Consider the following 23,906-nt stretch of genomic DNA (forward strand, 5'->3'; position numbering starts at 1 on the left):
GTACCATATCCATGGGTCAAAACTTTCTTCCATGCTCAATGATCTCTTTGGTCCTTTTTTTGTTTAATTTTGGCCCGGTAGTTCTTTAATGTGACAGTGGTTCTGGAGTGACTTTAAGAAGATGTTTGTTCATATTTTGTCCAGATTTTTAAGTTATTTTAGCAGAAAATCCCATTAACTTAACCTACCTTATCTTTGCTAGAAAAAGAAAATTAGCTATTTCTCATGTTAAATAGTACATCAAGCCAGACCTATTTATGGTCTCCTTAGTTTCTTTAAGAAAGGTGCTGCTTTTAAAGGGAAGGTGGAAGTTGAGTTTCAAAATGTAATTTAAAATGTTTAAAACATAAACTCATTTTTAAAAGCCATAAAGAAAAGAATTAGACTACAAAAAGACTAAGAGAAAAGAGACTTAACTTGAAAAAAAAGTCATACAGAAATTCAAATATCTAATGGAGGAAAAAATTGCAACATGAGTAACAAAGAGCTAATTTTTTAATATCAAAAAAGTCTCACAAATCAATATGCAAAAGGTAAACTTCTCAAAAGGAAAATGAACAAGGCTATAAAAGGCATCTCACAGAAAAAGGTGTTTTAAAGTTCTTTAATCTATGAGAAAATGTTCAACATCATCCATATTTAAGACTATGCAAATTAAACAATTAAAACAATGATTTCTCCCTTATCATATTATTAAGCTTAGTTCATCAAAAAGTTTAAATGTTGTCAAGAGTATATACCTTGATTTGGCAAGGGAGTACATGAAAATATTAACAGCTCTTACCTTTGAAAGGCTGGCCTAAGTGAGTGAAGGGGAGAAGACATTACATTTTCACAGTGTATGCTTTTATGGTATTTGAATGTGTATTTAAAAAAATATATTTTTAAATAAAAGTTTGTTAGAGAGGAGAAGGGAGTTGGGGGAAATTGGAAGGGGAGGTGAACCATGAGAGACTATGGACTCTGAAAAACAATCTGCGGGGTTTGAAGCAGTGGGGGATGGGAGGTTGGGGAAACCAGGTGTTGGGTATTAGGGAGGGCACGGATTGCATGGAGCACTGGGTGTGGTGCAAAAACAAGGAATACTGTTATGCTGAAAATTTAAAAAAAAAATTTAAAATTTTAGAGTCAAATGTCTGGATACTTTCTTCTGTGTTCAAAACTTTTCTGTGTTTAAAGTGATAGAGCATAAAGGATGTTTGCACTGTATAAAACGTTATTAATTTACTAAGTACCTGCTTGGTTAATACAATGGTGAATGGAGCAGAAATGTTTGCTAAAAAAATAAGGTACAAGTGCTTATGCTTTTTGGGTTCTGATTAAACTTAGAGCAGGACCTTCCTGGTGTTTAAGTATTTCCTTTTTCTACTCTGATGTCAGAGTGAGGCACCCTCGTGACATTGTAGAGATCAGGTAGAACATAGTTTGTATGTTTGTATCTTCTTGGAAGTCCAAGGGGCCTCATGTTTTACCTAGAATCAAGGGAATTGGTGCATCTTGAATGAAATTGGGAACTTAAATTACTATGCTGAATAAAGGTGTTCTTAACATTAAGATTTTTAAAATTTACACATAGCCTTGGTCTTAATATTTTGTTTTCTTTCTGTGCAACTGCTACCTAGATATAGTATGTGTATGTTTCATTTTTGTTTTAATGACTGTTTAAGGAAGTGATTCCTTTTAAATAGTTATGTGTTTTTTGTTTTTTGTTTTTTTTTAACTAATGAAGTTATTAATTCTTTTTTTTTTAAGATTTTATTTATTTGACAGAGACACAGTGAGAGAGGGAACACAAGCAGGGGGAGTGGGAGAGGGAGAAGCAGGCTTCCCACCAAGCAGGAAGCCAGATGTGGGGCTTGATCCCAGGACCCTGGAATCATGACCCGAGCCAAAGGCAGAGGCTTAACGCACTCAGCCACCCAGGCGCCCCTAATTCTTTCTTCCTGATCTCCTTTGGATTGGACTTTGATCTTTGCATGCTGAGCAGCTCTTCCTAGATATACTTGGTATAGGTACAGTTACTTTAAGAATCAGAATGCCAGCTCATGCTTGGGATAAAGAAGAGACAAATGGTTATGTTCTAGAACACAGGTACCCTTGTGGTCAGGCTATAGGATTTAAAAATATTATCAAAAAGGGGCACATGGGTGTTTCAGTCAGTTAAGTATCTGACTCTTGGTTTTGGCTCAGGTCATGAGATGGAGCCCAGCGCTGGGCTCTACACACAGTGCAGAGTCTGCCGTCCCTTTCCCCCTGCTCCTTCTGTGCGCTCTCTCTCTCTCGAATATATAAATAAAATCTTCTAAAAAATTACAAAGAAGAAAATGTAACACCCACTATAACAATTTATATGGTTTTTACAGTGACCAAATAAGATAGTTTGACTCTCCATAACTTCACCAAACATAATACTTAAGTTTTCTGATCATGTCTGATCTCTGGATTGATTGCGGGGTGGGGGGAGCAGAGAATGAAATGTCTAATGCTTGTCCTATAACTTCACCTTGGGGAAAAAGTGACCTAGTAGTCATTCTAGAATAAATCTCAAAGTGTCTTTGTACTTTGTTAATTTCTAGGTGAAAAAGTCTTTTTATCTCTGTATGGAGCTGCCATAGACATGAATATAAGGCTGGACAGAAATTCCTTGATCCTTGAGAAAACCTACATATCTCTGTCCAGTCAGCGAATTATAACTATTCACAACCGCAGTAACATCATTGCCCACTTCCAGTGGAAGATATTTGCTACCCAGGAAGAAGAAGACAGAGAAAAGTTTAGGTTTGTAAGAAAAATCACCCATATGCTGTAATTTGGGGGAACTCAAAGCTCACTTATCATGAAAAATCTGAGACTTTTGTGGTAAGTTTTTAACCAACTCAAATAAGGTCAGATTTTTATAACTTGGTCCCAGTGTATGATGCTCCTTTGTTCATTTAAAGAACTTGAATTGAGCTATGTGTAATACAATGTTGTTCATCCATGGTTAATCTCAACCTGGTTATAATTTATTAGTGGCTAAACTCCTAGATTTTTAAGACCAAATATATAATTTTTCACTAGTCTCTCAAAACTAACCTATAGGACTGTATTTTGTTTCATAAACCTAATAAGATTGGTCAGATTTCATGGTTTCTAAAAATAATCTGTTTTGAATTGGGATCAGTGTGGATTTTTTTTTTCAATGAGAAGATATTTCCAGAAAATATGAAGAATGAGGAACAAGAAGGGCTTAGATATAATGGCTTTTATATTCTCAGCTTTAGTAGCATTGCTCAATCCCTGCTAACCATATAATTTAATGATTTCTTGTTGGTATCTTTAATCTTTTCCTTTTTAAAATACTTCAGGCAGGGGAGAAAATTCATAAAGTGGCAAGCCAAACTCTTTTTAAGTAATCTCATCACTGTTAAATTTTGAATATTTCTTTTTACTGAATCTATCCCTGCCTCTTCTAAAGTCCATTTTCATTTTTATCTCCTTCCACCCTCCCTGAATTAGCACTTTTGCTGCTTTCATTGGACTTCATTTCAGCCTTTTTTATTTGCCTCTCCATTTTCATTAAAGATTAGCCCTGGGAAGCTTCAAAGCTTTGTTTAAAACCAAGTTAGTATATGATAAAAATAAAAGTCTTAGGTCCATGGAAACCGAGCAGAAATCCCCCAGTGTTCTGTCCCTAATTGAATCAGAAGGAGCTGTGACAATGGCAGGACCCAGTGGACTAGAAGCTTTATCATTCAGACAATAAGCTTTAATCACTGGATTACCACTGTGCCATCTTTAAAAAGTGAGAAAAGAAAAACCTTTCCTGCCTCAAAGCTTCAGTTCGCCTCATAGCATAGAAATACCAGTAGTTCAAAAAGGCAAGAGGAAACTGCTTATCCACTGCTTTATCTGTCCTGATTCCCTCATTCATGAGTGTCCCAACAATAAGAATGGTCCAAGCATGCTTAAAGAGAAAATAGGAGAGCAGGTACAAACGAAGAAACTCCAGCAAACACAGTGTTTCAGTATCCTGCTTGTCCTGCGGGCATAATCTTTTGGGGAGTGTGGGTACACACCGTCAGAAGGAAACCAGCTTTATCTTCAACTATGTGCATTTGACTATATGTCTAACCCATGCCTAATGCCAGGGCAATGTCCAAAAGTGTTTAAGGAAGTTAATTTCAACAGTGAAACTCACAAAAAAACTTAAACCAATAATTATCAGAGATTCCAGGGACAGAGAATGTAATTTCAACAACGCCTGGATAGACATTCTTTTCTTTTATTCCTCTACTCTTTATCTCTTTCATATCATCCTGAGGCTTCTTTTTCCTTTTCTCTTGTGTTCTTTCTTTCACTATCTTTCCTGCTCTCTTAGTTCCTATAGAATTTTTTTTTTTTTGTAGCAAGGGAATAATATGCAATAACATTTTCATAATCGTGATTGGCAGCCTACTTTGATCATCTAGGATTTTACCGTTCCATTAAACAATGAACTTGAAAAGTGGCTTCAGATGACTCAACATTTTCAGATGACTTCCATTTTCACTTTGGGTGACAAATGGCAACACGACTCAATGTTTCTCCAAACTGGATTGGTTGATCTAAGTGCAGATGTTACTGAATATGCTGCTCTTTACCTTCTCCCACTGCCTTTCCTCGGGCCAGATGGCCAGGGCAAGAGGGAAAAGAGAGTTAGAGGGGAAGTAGGCCATTTATGCCCAATTTCTTATTTGGCCAGGTTGTCTTTTCTGTTTTATGCCTCTCTTGTTTCCTTGTTATATCCCCAACCATGCCATAACTTTTTTATTTTTTAATGTATTTTTTTAATTGAAGTTCGTGTTATTAGTCATGAATTCTTGTCCTGGATATAATTGGAGATGGAATGCCTATCCTCTCAAAAAGCAAGACAAATACAGAGAGGTTTGCCTTTTACTGAAGGCAGTTTGGTCTTCAACTTGGAACAGAGGATCTGCTCTAAATGCGTTCATGCGTACTTTGCGAGAATAGTTTCCCTTTGTAACTCCCTAAGAACCCAAGACTTGCTCTATACAAGAACTCCTAGAGTCCTCAGTGGAACCCCCCCCCCCCCCACAAAGTTGTCAGCATGGATTTATTCCTCAACTTTCAGGTACAGGAAGTGATGTGTTTCTCTAGATAGACCAGTTTTAATGAGTGTTGAGCCTGCCACCCAGCTAATAGTAAATTTAATCATAGTTGTGTTTGGGAGTCCCTTCTCTTCCCCAGGGTGAACCAAGAATCTGCAGACTTGGATGGTAACTTGGTAAACAGGAAGGCAGACCTAGTCTTTGATTTAGAATAGTCACCACAAAGTTGCTTGGTGTCCAGGGTCACATGGTCTGATTGAAGATGGATGACTTCATCTTTCCTGTGCCATCTGTGGACATGAGAATATTTCTCTCTTGAAGGACAAAGCTCTTAATTTTTAATCTCCTCAGCATCCAAGTACACTTCTTGGGGCCACTGCAAAGGAGCAGGGTCTCTAGCACCTCAATATAAGGGCGCATTTACTGGTCCAGTGCTACTGTACCTGAGACACAAGGCTTTCCCATTCATTATAATCCATAGGCTGAACGAGACTTGATGCCTGAATGTGGCTACCAGACCATTTGTAAAATGGGTTAAATCCATGGTTTTACTGAGAGAGAGGGCTAGTGTGTGGTTCTGCTGTCTGATGAAAGGTTTCCTCATCTGTAAATCAGAAGCACCTCTGAATGTTGGAGACCAGGAACAGCAGCAGGACAAGATGGCCCAACAGTAGCCCGAGGGTTAGATGAGCCCTTGCTGGAGTCAGCTCAGCTCAAGGTGTTTCACGTTCCCTTCTCAGACTGGCAGCCTTGGTTCCAGTGCTCTAATCGGAGGGCAAAGAAGAAGACATACAGTGCACCACCACCCCTTTTGCATAATGGGGCTGTCAGGGATTCATGGGCCCCAGCAGTGTGGGAGAAGAGCATTTGGGAATTTTTCTTTCATTCTCTTCTGTTTTCTGTTGTGAGGTTTGAGTTAATCATACTCATCAGTTCATGCAGCATTACCATCCTTGGTCCATATAAGACATTTTATTTCTACACCGCACTCCCAAGAACCCCCTCAAGAAATAGAATGTTTATGATTCCCATTATTTGTTTAAATACTTTTTCAATCTCTCACATCAAATTTACCCACACCTGTTAGTATTACAGCAAGCACTTCAATGAACATCTTTCTGACTGTGTCATTGCTTATATCCATGATTGGTTTCTTCAGGATATATTCCCAAAGGTAGGTGTCATAAATTCCACTGACAGGAGTAAGTGGTTTCCTTTCTTTCTGTGAACTGACTTCTCTTTATTTGACCTGCTCAGCCCAGCAGTGTAGAAGGACTGCTGCTCTGGTTACCTTGGACACTGCTTTCCAGCTAACAATGAAGAGAAAGCACAGGGTGCTTTCTTCCTGGGACACAGAACACATTGAACCCATTTCTTTGACTTCTTTATCTTCTGTGACCAAAGGGCACTGAGTACTAAGTCATTAAAAAGAGCTGTTTGGTGTTGCTGAACATATCGTCTGCATGAAGTCATCTAGAAAGTAGTTGGGGCTGGGACAGGAATTCAGTGACCCCAGGTTCTTATTGAGCACTCACTTAACTGCATAAATTGTCTCTCACCAGTGGCAATATCAGGAAAATGGTGGGAAATGGTCCTGTGACCTGGGAGGAGATAAAATCCAGTCTTCAAAGTGCAGATGAAGTAACAGATCCTAAGACTAATGTGAACACAGCTTTGGTGAGGACAATGAGGAGAGGGTTGGGGAAGGCTGCTTTTCTGACTTATCATGATGGATATCAAGAGCTAGAAAGAGAGAAAAAAGGAGGTGCCTTGAGGTGTGGTGTGAGCATTTTATAAGCTCGAGAGCTGGATAGTTGCTTATGACTGACCTAGGGAGAAAACAGTATTTATGGAGTACCTGCTCTGTCCCAGGAGCTGTCAGGTCCTTCATCACATTTTATCCTCAACACATCTATATTATCTCTGTTGGATAGATGAAGGCACTGAGGCTGGGAGGAATTCTGGAACCTCCAAAGTCATAGAGCTAGTAAATGGTAGCAGAATCAACATCCAAGCCTAGTCCTTGCTGGTTTCAGATTCTGTTCTCTAGGTAACTAACAGCTAAGAAAGTATTAGAGCTAAGTAAGTCTAAAAAGAAAAAAAATGTTTTTCAAGTGTGAGAGGCAGGGTAGATATTATTTAAAAAGCAGCCTGGAAAACACAATTATCTAAAAGAAAATATTTGTCTAAATTTACATGAGGGTTCAGTAATAAGCAAATGGGCATTGAGTAGAACAGGAAGCCAAGGAGGACTTGTTGAAGGAAGTGACTAAAGGTGAACAAACAGATGCTCTTGAGAGGATGAAGTCCAAGGTCACTCAGCTCATATGTTACAGACTTACAGCAAAAAAGGACCACCTCAGGGTGAGACCACTTCCAGGAGGACGGACTGGAGGGGAATGCTTTATAGTGTTCTTCATGGGAGTACCAAAACAAGTCTCACATTTCCTGTATTTTCTTTAGGGTCTGTGATGACCTGAGCAAAGAGGAAAAGAACGAGACCGATGAGTTTCTTGAAGAGTGCATTATTGATCCTTCACTCCGAGAACGTCTTTCCATTCTCTCCCGCACCTTTGAGAATCAGAGGAGGCTGGTTCAGGCAGACAGCATGCTCTTCTTGAGTAACATTTTCACTATTGAGCCCCTGGTGAGCACATAAATAAAATCTGACCATACAATAAACATAAGTGGGGGCACAGGGCTTATGTTGATAAAAGTACTCACTCTGGGATTGATACTGAGTTCTGGGAGCATAAAGATTTCAGTTGAAAGCCTCACATCGTTATGAGACACTGAATGAAGGCTAATGGTAAGAATGCTCACAGATCACATTCATAGGTCATACTTTCTACCTACCAATTGCTGTGTTAAACATCTCATATGTGTTACTCGATTTATCTTGTTTATGTATGTGTTATCTTACAACAACTTTTATGAGATATAATCAGTTCTGCATTCTACAGATGAGGAAATTAAGACTTAGAAAAATTCGATAACTTGCTCTAAGCCAAGTAGTGTCTGCATTTAGCAGTGTAGCCCTGACCAGCCTGACTCTAGGGCAGATTTCCTCAACCTCTGCACTGTTGACCTCTGGAGCTAGATAATTTTTTGTCCTGTACACAGGAAGATGTTTAATAGCATTCCTGATCTTTACCCACCAGATGCTAATTGTGACAGCCCAAACTGTCTCCGGCCATTGTCACATGTTCCCTTGGCAGGCAAAATCACTTGGGTTGAGAAGTACTTTGTCCTTAATTCACTCAATAAATACTGACTGTATGTTCTATATTAGGGACTATGTGTGTACAAGGCATGAGTGAACAAAACAGACTTAGTCCTCAACCTCACTGGTGAGGGCTGGGCCAGACCTAGAACAGGGTTGGTCTGATTCTACAGACCCAACTCTGGACCACATTCCCTACTGCTTCAAAATGAAAGTAGCTAATGCCTTCTATATTTACTATGTGGTAGGCACTGTGCATGACCTTACACCCAACAAGTGTAGAGTGATATGAGGGTAAAGATAGCAATAGAAGTTGAGAAAGCCTTGGGGTGCTTGGGTGGCTTAGTCGGTTAAGGTTCTGGCTCTTGATTTTGGCTCAGGTTATGATCTCAGGATCATGCGATCGAGTCCCACGTCTGGCTCTACATTGGGCTCCACACTGGGCATAGATGCTTCTTAAGATTCTCTCTCTCCCTTTCCATCTGCCCATCCCCCTCTGCTCATTTGCTGCATGCTCGCTCGCTCTCGCTCTCTCTCTCTCAAGAAGTAGTAGTAGTAGTAGTAGTAGTAGTAGTAGTAGTAGTAGTAGTTGAGAAAGCCCAAAGCTAATCGGAGCTGCTGGATTGTTACTTCCAAATCATCTGGAGAGAAGACATGGGCACATGGACACATTAGAATGCAAGCTTACTGGTCGGAAATGCCACTGACTTGTGGGGTCCTGTTTTCCTTATGTCTGTGCTTCCAAACTGTTTTTAAAGGATAGAAGATAGAAAGGGGATTCCATAGCTGAGTAAGTTTCACAAACAGGGGTTTCAATATTTTTTGAAAGGTTTTGAAAGATGTCTAAGTTTTTAATATAATAATGTGCATTATAATTTCCAAGAGAGAGCCTTCTCCTTGGAGACATGCCTTGGGACTATTGTTTTGCAGGACCTGCTGTGTGAGTGTTTGGTAAAGACAGTCAGTATACTAGTTCAGAGGTAATTATCATAGGCCAAATTAGAGAAGGTTTCTTGAGAGAAGAGCCTTGAGTTAGGTCTTTCAGGACAAGACTTTTGAAAAACAAAATGGGGGATGTGTATGACATGGATAATTCAAGGTTCCAGGAATGGATTAGTTTGCTTAAAGTAAGGGGTTGATGTGGGTAGTAAGGTTGGAGATAGGACTTGAGGCTAAATTTTCTCTCACCTCAGAAGACTGTCCAGGGCTCAATTAAGCAAAGGGGTCTTCAGATACGATGGGCTAGACCAGCAAGAGGTTAAAACAAAATGAACATGTAGTCTTAGGAGAACAGGTCAGGTGCCTGTGATAATAGGTCAAGCCAAAATATGTTAGGAAGGCATTATAAGTCCAAGCAAGCCAAAGCTGAGCTGGACAGAGGCAGGGAGGAGCAGTCAGTCATGGTAATCTTAGAAACGCTGGTAAGGTCCAGAGCATAGAAGTCCAAGATTCTTCCCAGCTGGTATGGGAGATCTGGGCTGATGACTACTGTTCTGTTTGTCCTAGCCTTCTGGGAATGAATGGCTCTGGGATAGCAAACATTGGTGGTCAGGAGTGGGTGAGAGTATCCCAAGTGAGTTTTGTACATTTTCAATTCAGAAAGTAGAAAGACAAGGGTTACCTCAGATTTACTTCTCTTCATGAGCTCTTCCATAACTTAAAGCTTCTTATGGAGACTGGGGAGATACATGTGTGTTAAAATGTGGTATTTAATATGATTGCTTTTGAACTCTAGATAGGAACTGAATTGGGCGTTATTATCACAAGGCATCTTTTCACCATTAGGAAGAAAAAAATTTTTAAAAAAATGGGGATATACAGAAGTGGTATCTTTCAAATAAATGAGACTAATTTTGTTTATATTGTGTGAAAAAAAATCACTGGAAACAGGAAGGGGATAGTATTCACTTAAAATGTAAGTGGTATTTATGGCATCTATAATGATTTTATTTTTTCTGTATATGATTCTCTTTTCTTCTCATAATATTCATTAGCCAGTTCTTGACAATCTTTACAAAATAAAATGAAGGCATGGAACTTTCCTAGTGTATTCTTAAAGTTATCCTGGTCAAAACAGCTGAACTCAGTGTCAGTAACAGTGAATTATTTATTAATGTTAAATCTCCCTTTTTTCTCCTCCTTCGAGATCCTAATGGTTTTGTAGAAATGCATTTCTTGTGAATGTAATATAATCTTACCTTAATGTGAATTAATCTGAAGCTATTTGATAGGGAAATTTTTGCCATTTTATGAGCTTCCTGATGCAAATGTGAGCTATATGCATTTTCTGCTGTTGAGGTTTTGGTCTTCTGATACAAGTAAATAAATGCTACAGTAGTTTTGGGTGAGAGAGTTGGGAAAGGACTTACAGAAGAGATGAGACCTGAACTGAATTTTGGAGGAAGGGTAAGTGGAAAGGAAGGAGAATATTTCTAGCTGGGGAAATTGTGAAACTAAAATATTAAATAACAATGAATGGACCAGTTTTGCTAGGGCAGGCAGTCATGGAAGGATGGGAAGGTGAGTAGAAGAAGGTCTGGGCTGCCTGGCCCAGCTGTTGAATGGTAGACTGTAGCCTCCTGCTTCCCACAGTGTGCGTCTGCAAATACGGGGTCTGAGGGGGGTAATGTGCATTCCTTGAAGAAAAGAAGTTCTGTGGTCAAAGAAGTTTGAGAAACATAGTTCAAGAAAAAAATGATTCTCCAGAGGGTAGAGTACAAGCAGTATTTTTCCCCATGACCGTAGACCCCCTTCTCCCACACAGCATGCCCAACGTATTGGAGGCTCACTGTGGGGCTTGCAGTAGGTGAGTGACGTGTACAGATGTTTTAGAAATATTACCTGGGTAGCCACAAGTCGATCAAATTGGAGGAGGATGGATTGGGGCCGGGAGACGGTATGGGTCAGGCAAAATGTGCTAGGGCAGGAAGTACCAGGGAAACTGAACGTCTCTGCAGGCAAGTTCAGGATGATGTGTGAAGGTCATGCTGACCTGGATGGTCAGCCTACTGATGGTTGGAAACCAAAGGAAATGTCAGATGTGGGAGATACTCAAAAGAAAGATATTAAAGTGCTTCGTGATTGGTTGTTGAGGGCAAGACGTGATGAGGAATTACATATCTCCTCAGATCAGAACTAGAGTGGCTGGGAGAATTATGATGTCTTTGATGGAAATTAGCAAATCAGGAGTCTTGGGTTTAATTCCTGGCTTTGCTAATAGCATATGTGACCTTAAACAAGCCATTTGATCTCTCTTGGCTTTGGTTGCCTTGTACACAAAATAAGGATGTTGGGGTAGGACACTTAGATCCTTTTTGATTCAAAAATTTTGATTCTCCATTTTGGTAACAAACTCTGAGCTCCTTAAGTTAAGGAGTGCCTTGTCCTTATCTGTACCTCAGGCCTACCACCCTGCCAATAAATGGAGGGTGGAGGGAGGGAGGGAGAAAGGGGAAAAGGAAGGAATGGAAACCAGCTGATGATCATGAGTCTGGTTCTGAATATGTTGAATTTGATACGACAATAGATGTCCAAAAAGTTTTGGAAATGCAGTGTTAAATATGTAGGAGACAAATCAGAAGTGGAAGCAAGATTTATGACTATTATACAGAAGTCTTCATTGAGGGCATGCAAAGAAGATGGAATTCTAAGAGCAGAGCGAACTAGGAAAATTGCAGAGGGCCCAAGACAGACCTGACATGCTCACCTTTGGGGAGCCTGTGAAGAGAGGAGAGGCTGTAAATTCACAGAGAAGGATAGCTAAGAGGAGAAGCAGCCATCTGGGAGCACAGCAGCATATCTCACGTACCTTTCTACCCTATTCTGGCAGGTTCTTCACCGTTTTCTTCTGAGGTTTTCTTCTGAATCTTGCTCATGTATTAGATCAGCTATGCCAAACGGCCACTATTTAATTTCTGACAGATGAGCTATGCATCAGCGATTATTATCGCTGTTTTTTTATTACAGTGTGATTCCTTTTAATTAGCTTCTTGATTATGAGTTGAGTTCACAGTAGAAGCAGGGAAGATTAAAACCAAGCAGTGTTACCTACTGATCTAAAAATCAATCTCAAATGGATACCCTATCCACAAAAATAAAAATAAAAATATAAAAGGCAGATGTCAGGGCTTAGAGACCACCTTGCTTTCTGAAGGGTTCTCCACCCTCTGTGACCACTGAGGAAGGACATTATCCTCAGATGAAGTAAACTTAAAAAGGGGGGGAAAAAAAGCTGTTACCTTAGGGTCTGGAAGGAAGTAAGAAATGATATGCTTATTTTTTTTTAAGATTTTTATTTATTTATTTGACAGAGAGATCACAAGCAGGCAGAGAGGCAGGCAGAGAGAGAGGAGGAAGCAGGCTCCCTGCTGAGCAGAGAGCCCGATGTGGGGCTCGATCCCAGGACTCTAAGATCATGACCTGAGCCGAAGGCAGCGGCTTAACCCACTGAGCCACCCAGGCGCCCCATGATATGCTTATTCTGTCAGACCCACATCTAAATATCTTGGCTCTTCCATGCATCACCTAAAACCAAGTTTAGTTTAGCCCTTACTGTGTTCTGTGCATATTGAATGTTTTATGGGAACATTGTTCCTATTTTAGAGGCTCTTGTAATTTAAAGCAAGTAGATTTAGGATCCAGATCAGTCACTGTCCCTAAAAGGCCCACAGGTAGTGATGAGTATAAATTTAATAAAATTGTATTAATTTGATCATGTGAGAAATAGTTTAACTCAATGCTGACCCAGATTCTAGAACTGCAAGTTCTTATTCTCTTCTACCACCTGTTCACCACTTCGTCACTGGGTAGTTGCATTGTCTTAGCTCACTTTCTCCTCAATATGCTCATTGTATAACATTGCCATAGAGTCTGTTGTTCAAACCTGGAGTTATGCTAGAGTGCCTTGAGTATGTACTGATACAGTCTCAGAATACAGGGGTAGGGGTTTGTCTTTTGAGAGACCCCAGAGGTGTTCACTGGTAGAGAAAGGGGGTAGACAGGGACCCAGAGTGACCACTGGGGCAGATCCAGGACAGAGGTCTGGAAGGATTTTTTAAAATCTTGGTAATTTATTGATCTTCTAGTGGTAGGCCATGATTATTGTTCTAGTATTAAATACATGTGATATATTACTACTATTTATATCAAGTTTCTCATGTCAATTCTTTTGATAATGTCTTGGAATATTAACCTAGAATTTTCCATTTATGCCTTGCCTAGGGAAGGTACTGAGTTCTGCAGAATACTGATTATTTCTCAAGCTATCTGCTTCTGTGTATTTTTTTCCCCCACTTTGGAAAAAAATTGCAAAACTGAGTCTATTATGAATGTTTTGTGCCTTCCAGAAAAGCAAGTGGAATCGACTACCTTCAGAACTATAATATTCTATTTTACTAGATGGACTCTGGCTATACAGAATTTTGACAGTCTCATTATGTTATATCCTCTGCTTAGGTCTCTTGGGTACCCTGAGTGAGAGAGATTCAGAGACAAAAACCACAAATCTGAGAACCTCGAGGCAGAAGAGTATCACAGGGCAAAAAAGAGAATTAAGCTTTCAATTTCCATGGGTGTCTGGGAGTCCTCTGAGAAATCACAACACAGACGTGCTGGCCTTGTTTCTGGACTCTGGTACTCCTGGTTCAGGTCACACTTCAAAGATGTAGCAATTTTCTGAATATTGAACACTTGATATTTTCTCAAAAAGAAAGGCCTGGGAAAGTAAAGATACTTGCCCAAACTGATCCTAACTGATTGTCTGACATCAGCAAGCAGGGCAAACATTTCTACTTCTGTTAGCAAATGTCTTTTCCATCAAAGAAAACTTCATCCAGTATCCCTAGGGAAGCTTTACCTAAATTTAACTAAGCCTTGAAAAGGGAGGGAAACTTGATCATTCCTTTATTACCATGTAAGTAATAGTAAACCATGCTTTGTCGTCACCTAAGCCTACAGAAAACATGCGGTTCAGCAATTCGGACTGATAGCAGAGCTCAAATTTAGTTTGCTTTATTTTTCCCAAATCGGCATAGCATGTAGGCTCAGCAGAACCAGGTTGGGTGGAAGCCCAGATCGTTACCAAAAGAGGAAAGATCTAGCTTTTTACTGCAAACCCCTTCCACTTCTTGTACCATTAGTCATGAGTCACATTGCAAACATGTGGGAGCTGACTCCTCAGAAATGGACACCAGAAGGGAGAAAGGAGGGCAGGAATCTGCTGAGAGCAAACTGTCCTTGACAAGTCACAGCTCTTCTGTCAGTATGATTTTCCCATCCTTCAGCCTCCCTTTATTATTATTTGTCCTCTCTGATCCTTGTGCTCAGGCAAACCTTTTCCAGCTGTGCTGGTACGTCCTCTGTTGTACTGGAGAGATTTTGTAGGTCTTGAAATAAGTTAACAGCCTTCACTGTTGAAAGAGACATGAATCTTGTCTCTCTACAGAAGGGCATGAACATCACACACAACTGCCTTGGCTCCTAGAAAACCCCAGTGGAATTTTCATTGCATAGGGGTTGGGGTATCTCACTGAAGACAGAATACAACTTTAGTGAGACTTGCTCTGACAGATGGCCAGACCTTAGACCCCTCTCTTAGAAAGTTTACTGGTCATTATTTTGAGATCAAAACTTTACTAAAATCACAGTGTCTTGCCCCAGGAATTACAGTGGAGTAGAAAAGTCTCCTTGAATATCATGTGCCAACTCAGTCTTTTCTCTCAATGATAATTAGGGTAGTTTACCTTCAGTATGTTAGCTTCCTTTTTTTTTTCCCTTATGTCTCTTTGAGACAACTTCTACTTGCCCTAAGTGGTGATAAAGGGAGCCATGATTTCTCTTATTGATCTGGAAGATTCTAGAAGTGCAATTGTAGATGGTGAAACAGATTATAATTTCTCATCAGTGCTTCTCTTTTTAATTGATAGATAGGAATTTAATTAAGAAGTTATTTTTATTTCCCAAGAGAAATTTTACATTTTTTTTTCCTTAAATATGATAACACAGCTAAAGGTATTTGTTTACGTAGTCAGGAATTTTTCCATTTGGTGAAACATGATGAAATTCATCACGCATTACACAGCTGCTCTTGAAATCATTTTTCACTGACCTTGTTCTGAACTGACTTCACCTTGACCCAACCAGGATAGCTTTATAAAGACCTTCCAGTACATTTCTGAAGAGCTTCAATGCATGAATGTTGACTGTGTGTCGTCCAAAGGAGCCTCCTATGAGTCACCTTCCAATGTACCTGCACATATGAGTATACAGTGCCTCCTACTTTGTTCACCAGGTCCTCCTGGCCTCATCTAAGCCTGGTTATCAGTTGTAATGTTTTTAGATTCCTTCTGGCATTTTTTTTTATGATGTGAGAAAGGTGAGGCCTGATCTTTTGTTATAATTGCAGGGGGTTCAGGAAATTAAAGAAAAATATATTATAAAATCCCAGTTCTCCCACTTATGGTTGGTGTGGGTCTTAGGTGAGATACTTAATCTCTGTTTGGTTGTCTCATCTTTAAAATGGGGATAATACTTAACAAGATTGTAAAGTTTGAGGTGGATTTTGTACATCGGTACTTACCACAGTGCTGGGAACATGAGCTCTTGGTTAATGGTTGCTGTTCTTATGAATTAGAGTTAGATATGATTCGATCTCCTCGGATTAGGGAGTATGATTGGAAAATGTAACATTAGAGCGGCAAACATTTAGATCGCTCTCCTAAATTTAAGTTGGGGGTTAAAATGCAATTAATTAAATTGACAAATGTAGACATTAAGTCATCATGTAAACTATTTTCCAGATAAACCAAGTGGATTAAGTGTATTTGTAACTCTGTTCTTGCAGTTGGGTTCTGATTTTGCAAAATTTGCAAAAATAATCCTTCATTGGAAGGGAGGCAGTGAGGGATGAAGGAAGGAAGGAGGAAGGGAGATGAATGATAGGTGGGAAGGAAAGTGATTTTTAAGATATTTTCCTTTTTATTTAAGGATTTTCATGGGAGATTTTTAAAAGAACAACTTTAGTCATTGTCAATGTAAGTTTTTAAGAAGATAATTTTAAAAGGACACTTTTCTCATGAAGGTATCCATCACCTGTGATGAACTAGTGGCAGGGTATCCATAGACATCTTACAGAAAGTCTTGGAACTGAATCCGTCAAGTCACTTGGTTGGTTGTAATTATTCCAGATGGAAAGATGAAGTTCCATTTCCAGAGATATGTAATATTTGAGTAAAAGCTGCAATATGAGAGTTCGCTTAAGACCTGAAAACTTGATTCAAATTCAGAGTTCAACTTCAATTCAATTCAATTCAAAGTTGATTCCTTCTAGAAGACCACTTGATCAGTAAGTGAAATGCAGCTATGGATCTGAGGAAAAAACCAAAACATTAAGACCAAAAAGGAAAATATTTGTAACATAACTGAAGGCCATTTTGACAATTATTTTCAACAAACAACATAATAGTCACTTACAGATCATATCCTAGATAGTCTTCCATTTGGAGCGGGAGAATAGACTTACGGGAGAGGGGTCATGCACGGAAGGAACACAGAGCAGCAGGGGTTCTGTGCCATGAGGCTGCTTTCCAAGGACCAGGAAGAAAGGATATTAATGGCAGAGCAGCCAGGGAAAATTCTGAATGTTTTCCTTTTCAGAAAGAGACCTTAGAACTGAACAATAACAAAGGGAACATTCTTTTCAGAGACTTAATTTCAGGAGGGTTGGAGAAGTGATGTGAAAAGTTTCAAAGCTCTGTAAGTAAAAAGTGGGGTCAGTTTAGGCTGATCGCCTGTTTCTGAGGTTTATTTTCTCTGATTTGCTAGAAAGTGCTATGTTGAATTTTTGCCATAAAGAAATAGAAGTTATTTCACTTTTATTTTAATACCAACTGAAAAATAAGTGTCCTTCTACATGTTCTTAACTCCTTCAAATGACCTAATATTGAAAACATCCCTCTGTGAAAGGGAACTGAATGACCACACTTCTGTTTTTATAGATACGCATAGTCCTCTTAATGCACATGACCTGCAACAAGCCCATTATGTTGTCCCCTCAAGAGGGTTTTAGAATCGGATTTGTCCTTGAATTTCCTTCCAGGGCTCAGTAAAACCTGCAAGTTACTCACAGCTGTCTCAGGCCCGGCAAAACCCCTGCAGCCCAGGATAAGACAGCACTGAGCCTGCAGTCCCATTCACTCAGGGTGAACCCTCTGGACTCAGTTTCCCTCACCAAGCAGAAGTGCTTCTCAGCCCCGGGAGCCTCCATATCAGATGATACTCTTACGGATCACATCCAAACACCAGCACTCCCTCCTCTGGGGGGTTTCTGGTCACCCATGGATTGGGCCTTCCCACCATTTTCCAACCCACCGGTTCTGATAATCAGGGTTCTGTGATGATGGGGTGTCCAGGAATGCTTCCGGGATAGAACTTAAGTGTGTTACCTTTTTGTATGCATATGGGCTTTGGGTTCTCTTTCTGGGATAATGTTTTTGAAAGTTGTCTGGCTAACCCCAAGCCGTAAAATGCTTGAATTTTCTCACAGGTACTGAGCTTATCTGATTTCTGGTGTATCCTTAAGGGTCACTTCCTCCTGTTCTGATGAGACTTTTCTGGCATAGGTTTTCTCAGGATCCAGGGTAGCTCCTTTGGTCAGTCAGTTTGGATAGAAACAGGTCAGTTGTGTCCATTCTATACCCCCAAACAAAGCAGTGTCTAAACCCACCAGGGGAATACATTTGTCTCTCAGGAGGAAGCCTGGGTCTTCAGCTGTTCGGAGATGGAATGCCCACTGATGGACCCCCAAACAGATGAGTCACCTCTTCTGCCTGGCTTCTTTGCCCAATCTAGCCATGGGTGTTCCTAATGCTCCATGTCATTGGAACCCCCACAAATCATTAAAGGGCGAGTATTTTCCATTTATCAGAAGGGAGCAGGTATTTGTTTCAAGGTTTGGAAAAGTGCCACAGGGCAACGCCTCAAAAAGTAAAAATTCTTAGGGCTTCCCTCTTCCCCACATGCTCTCAGAGGCTCCTTTCAGCTCTAAACTTGCACGAATTTGGGGTTCCAGTTGAGGAGAAAGTGGCAGAAATAGGTTGCAAAGTTGAATAGGCATCTGCTAATAAGTACACAGTGTGCAAACTGAGTATGCTGACTGGCATATGACTGATTGGATAATATGCCAAGAACTATGAGCCACTAGTGGTTTAGGGCCGGGAACGAAGCAGTCCCTGTGTTCATGGGGCCTCATCCTCGTGGGCTGATCTGGGCTGTAAGAGCTCCCAGGAACCACAGGATGCTCATGGTCCTCACTGCTGCTTCTGTGCCCTTTGTCATTGTGAAGTCAGGGGACACTGCCTGGGAAGTACACTAATCAGTCTATTACCTTCATAAACAAACCCAAGTGGACTCTGGTTTGCTATTTCCATCCTCCTGTTTGATGTCTGCATTTTAAACCATTTTGTTCTCTGCTCAAATCTTTACTCCAGCGCTATGTTCATTTCAACCAGACTGGAATGAATAGAATATGTATTGGGGATTTTCTGAAACTGGAACCTAATTATTTACCAAGTTGTCTTTGCTTATTTTTCTGTTTAGTTGGTGGGATCATTTAAAGATCTTTGGATGTGATTATCACTTATGCCTAATTTAGTTTTTTTAATTTTTATTAACATATGATGTATTATTAGCCCCAGGGGTACAGGTCTGTGAATCTCCAGGTTTACACAATTCACAGCATTCACCATAGCACATACCCTCCCCAATGTCCATAATACTTATGCCTAATTTGATCTATTTACAAAAATCATTGAAAAAATACACGCTTTTTCCTTCCCCTATTTTTTCAATACTTTCATCTTATTCTTTCCAGGTTCCATAAAAATAATATCAATTATAGTAAACATTTTTTGAGCTCTTACTAAGTACGGAGCATGGGGCAAAGCATGTGACCTGCATGACCTTGTTAGACCTTGGGTGGGAAACCCTTTGAGGCAGGTAGGACTACATCTCCTTTTACAGCCCTGACAAGTTCATGAAGAGGCCTCAGGTTACATGGTCAATGCAACAATATTTTTTAAGAGATACTTCAAGGGAATTTCCATATGTGGCCTGTTGTATATTATAATTTCAAAACTAGGTTTCTCTATTATGACTTTTGAGTGGTTTGCATTAAAACAAGAACTATCACACTGGATTAGAATCAGTGTTTGACCATAAGAGACTCTTTTTTTTTTTTATTTATTTTTTTTTTCCATAAGAGACTCTTAATCTCACAAAACAAACTGAGGGCTGCCGGGGGGAGGGGGGGAGGGAGAGGGTGGTGGGGTTATGGACATTGGGAAAGTATGTGCTATGGTGAGTGCTGTGAAGTGTGTAAACCTGGCGATTCACAGACCTGTACCCCTGGGGCTAATAATACATTATATGTTAATAAAAAAATTAAAAATTAAAAAAAATCAGTGTTTGACCTGGTCATTGTTTTGCCTTGGGCCATTGTTATATTTGCGCAGAATTACAGTATTTCATTATGTTGTCACCTCAAGAGTAAGTTAGCCCATCTGGACCTTGTATGCATATATATAAGGTGCAGCACGTCCCAGGTATATTATACAGTATTTGTATGCACATTTATCCTCCCTCTAAGATGTGGGTTCCATGCAGTCTCAGACCACACCCTTCTTCATCTCTGCAACCTAGTGCTGGTCATCTGTCGATACAATGAATGTCCATTGAATGCACAAATATTGAAAATGTTTTAAATATCCAAGCTTCCTTTAGTAATTATATATTCATGAACTCACTGAAATTACCTTTGAAGCTCATTTCCAAATTGTACCACCTCTTAGCAAGTAGCATAAATTTACTATCTGTTGGGTAAAATAGTACTTTCTTTAATGTGTTGTAAAAACATTTCCTTCAAGTTTCTCGAGGTTATAACATAGAAACAACACTTAAAAGCAGTGCCTTCTCTTTATCACATTGGGGATTTTTTTGGTTTGTTTTTGTTTTTAAAGATTTTATTTATTTAAAGAGTGTGTGAGTGGTGGGGAGGAACAGAGAGAGGGGGAAGGGAGAGAATCTCAAGCAGACTCTGGGCTGAGCATGGAGCCTGATGGGAGGCTGGATCTCAGGACGCTGAGATCATCGCCTGAGCCGAAATCAAGGGTCAGATGCTGAACCAACTGAGCCACGTGGGTGCCTCTTCATCACACTGTTTTTTAATGATTCTTTTCATGGTTTTCAGGAAGGTGATGTCTGGCCTAACTCTTCAGCTGAAATCACGGTGCACTTTAATCCTCTGGAAGCCAGGCTCTACCAGCAGACAGTTTACTGTGACATTTCAGGTAAAGACTTTCTCTTTGCAGCAAACTATGTGGCAAAACCAAGTGCCCAGAGCATCAAGTGGGGTGCCTGTGTGTGTGTGTGTGTGTGTTCGGACTACAGGAAGTGCATTGATATCAATAGAGGAATAACAGAGTCAAATCACGCACTTCTCATTTATTCTAGAATAGATCAGACTTTGCAGACTTTGAAGTACATTATAACTGTGGTGTGGTCAGGGCAAGGGGGATGGGAAACCATGGATCTGATCTGGGTTTCCTCTTGATTTTTTAGAGCAGAAGCAATATTACTTGACACAAATTTTCAGAATTTTATTTTTTGTTCTTTTTATAATATTTGGCTATTTAATTTTTCCTTTTTGAGCTTTGAATCAAAATAATGCATGCCAAGGAGGATGGAAAGGCAGCCTGGCAGTGGCCAGAATCAGCATGGGGGAGGTACAAGGAGAGTGGCAACTTGGTAGCTTCAGAAGATTGGATACAGAGAGAAGAGTTAAACAAAAAAGTAATCAGGATAACAAGAGCCAGAATTATTTTTCTCCCTTGAAGGAGGCAGAAAGATATATATATATATCTTCCATATATATGAGAAGTCTTTGGTATTGGAACAGAATTGGAGTTATCGCTATGAACCCATGGTTGCTATGCACAGATATAGAATATATATGTAAATGTGGGTATATGTTTATGTATATTTCCTACCTATGAACACTGAGAGGTCCTGGCAGCTTTGAGATCCTAGTAGCTATGAGAACTCTTCACACCCAAAGCTTGGTTTCTGAATCCCAATCTCTTCTAAGAGGGACTTTTTCCAGGACTAAGGCAGGGAAAGAACAAGATGAGCCTTGAACACCCTTTCATATTGAAATGCTCAAAGAATGACAGGGACATGTCAAAATGATACAGAAACCAGCAAAGGGATTCCCACTGACCAAATTTGGAACAAGTGAAGAATCAAGAAAATAATGATACTAATAGATTATAATCCACTGAATAAATAGGAATCTATGCATCCACTAAATAAAAATTTACTGTTTGGCAATCATGATAATAATCAGTGCAGGTAATAAAATATTCTTAAGATTTAATGGCCCTCAAAATATCCTACCTTAAAATGCTTATTAACTATAAAGGGGAGAAATCTAACTTACAATGAAGAAGTCTGGGAAATGTCATTTTAATTAAGACCAGCAAGTAATGTGGCAGATCAACCTCATGGACTACTCACTAGGATACCATCAGACCACAGGATCTCTTCAATGATATTAGGGCCAAAATATCTAATACGGGTCTAATTGTGGGGAAACAGTAGACCAACCCAGATTGAAGAACAGAACAAAATTACCAGCCTGTAATCCTCAAAGACATCAAGCTCACGAAAGTCAAGAAAAGACCAAAGAACTATTCTAGATTGAGGGAGACTCAAGAGATACATCTGGGTGTAACACGTGAGTATGGGCTGGATCCTTTGCTATAAAGCAGATTATTGGGTAAAGGGTGTATGGAAGTTCTTTGTACTACTCTGGAAACTTTTCTGTTTTTAAAAAATGTCTCAGAATTCTTTTTTAAAAGGCTGGTGCTGATAAATATGTAAAACAATTAGATAGCAAGATTAAAAAGTTAACTAGTAGTCTATTTCTCCAGTGTTACTTTTAAGAAGCACTTCTAGCTGTTTCTTGCAGGGGTAATTTTCCTTGCTAGTTTTATGCTTAAATTGATTGCTATTTGTTGATTTATCAACTTCAGATACTACATGTGAGTCCCCACTATGAAAGACGAGAATTTAGTTCACATATGATCTCATTGTCCCCCTTCCTGGCCTGATTGAGTTATAATTTACATGCAGTGAAATTCACCCTATTTTGGTGTACAGTCCTGTAAACTTTGACAAACCTAAACAGTCATGTAATGGCACCAAAATAAAGATACAGAATATCTCCATCATACCATAACGTTTCCTCATGCCACTTTGCATGCAGTCCCATTCCCCTATCTCAGCCCTGGCAACCCAGTTATTTTTATTATATTTTATTTTATGAGTTTTATTTATAGTCTTAAATAATATACTTAAAACTGTATTTTTGTTCCATCAACTCTACAGTATTTCTTGACGTGTAAGAGTATTGGGACCCCTAACCTGCCCTCTGCCATTCCACCCTGTTTCTCCCTATTATCTTCTGTCACTTGTTTTACTTTCATATTAGAATTGTTGGTAACCATATTTAAGTTCTCTGTTTTGTCTACATGAATTTTATACACTGAAGGGCTCAATTTATTCCAGGATTACATTTTGCCCTCCATTGGTTGAATGTTCTGACCTCTGTTGGTGGATGTTAACCGCTCAAAGAATTCCCCTAAGGCCTGTCTGTGTCAAGTAGTTTTTCTTTCTTCGTTATCCATCAGTTTTCACCATTATGCTCCATTTTAGCCTTCTCCATCAGTGAATTGACTCTTCCATGCAGGTTTTGGGTTCCCCCCCGCCCTGACCAATATTTCTAATTTTTCATTTCTTCACTCTCGTCTAATTGTAGAATGTGTGCTCTTCTTCTCCTTGAAGACATTTTTCTCAGAGCCTACCAGCTTCTCATTCTAAATCAGATTGACCACCTCCTACACATTTGTTACTCAGGAATTTTTAAAGTTTCTATGTGTGTTCCATTATAACTTTTTACTCTCCCTTTGCTAAAGTAGCTTCCTCAGAAAGGGTCTGTAGGAGGGAAACCTTGATTCTTGAATGCCTGTTAACGTCTCATTCACCCTCCATATTCACTTGATAGCTTGGCTGATATTTTTAGGTTCAAAGTAATCTCTCCTCAGAATGTTGAAGACATTGTGCCAACTTTATGGTGTAAGTCCAGAAGTCTGAAGTCACCTAATTCGCATTCCTTGTTGGTTGGCCTATTATTCTGTCTCAGTGTTTTCTGGAGTTTTCTTTTTGTACTTGAGGTCTGAAATGCCATGAAGCCATATCCAAGAGCGAGTTTTATAATTTATCCTCCTCACCTTTCTGTGGGCCATTAGAGTCTGCTTCCTCATGTGTTACTTCAGTTCTGGGAAATTGTATTTTTTTTTAATGTACTTTCCTCCATTATTTTTCATTTTATTTTTCTGACACTCTTAACAGTCTGGTATTAGACCTATAGGATTGATCATCTGTTCTCAAAGAACCAGATTTTAATCAAACATAACTAATATATAACATTAAATGCCATTTAATGCTATTAAATAAGAGTGCAAAGAGAAATATTTATTTGT

The 23,906-nt window shown here is 39.5% G+C and overlaps 1 protein-coding gene across 1 annotated transcript in view; it reads left to right on the forward strand.

Moving 5' to 3' along the window:
* The window catches only part of LOC111152905 (HYDIN, axonemal central pair apparatus protein), a 298,524-nt gene that overhangs the window by 47,670 nt on the left and 226,948 nt on the right, over nt 1-23,906 (forward strand). Inside the window, 3 exon segments of the mRNA XM_022511638.1 lie at nt 2,577-2,778; nt 7,554-7,737; nt 20,555-20,654. Coding sequence (XP_022367346.1) covers nt 2,577-2,778; nt 7,554-7,737; nt 20,555-20,654 — 486 coding nt within the window.

This window comes from Enhydra lutris, unplaced genomic scaffold (assembly GCF_002288905.1).
Source record: "Enhydra lutris kenyoni isolate GAN:26980312 unplaced genomic scaffold, ASM228890v2 scaffoldscaffold30, whole genome shotgun sequence".
In the NCBI taxonomy this organism is placed as follows: domain Eukaryota; kingdom Metazoa; phylum Chordata; class Mammalia; order Carnivora; family Mustelidae; genus Enhydra; species Enhydra lutris.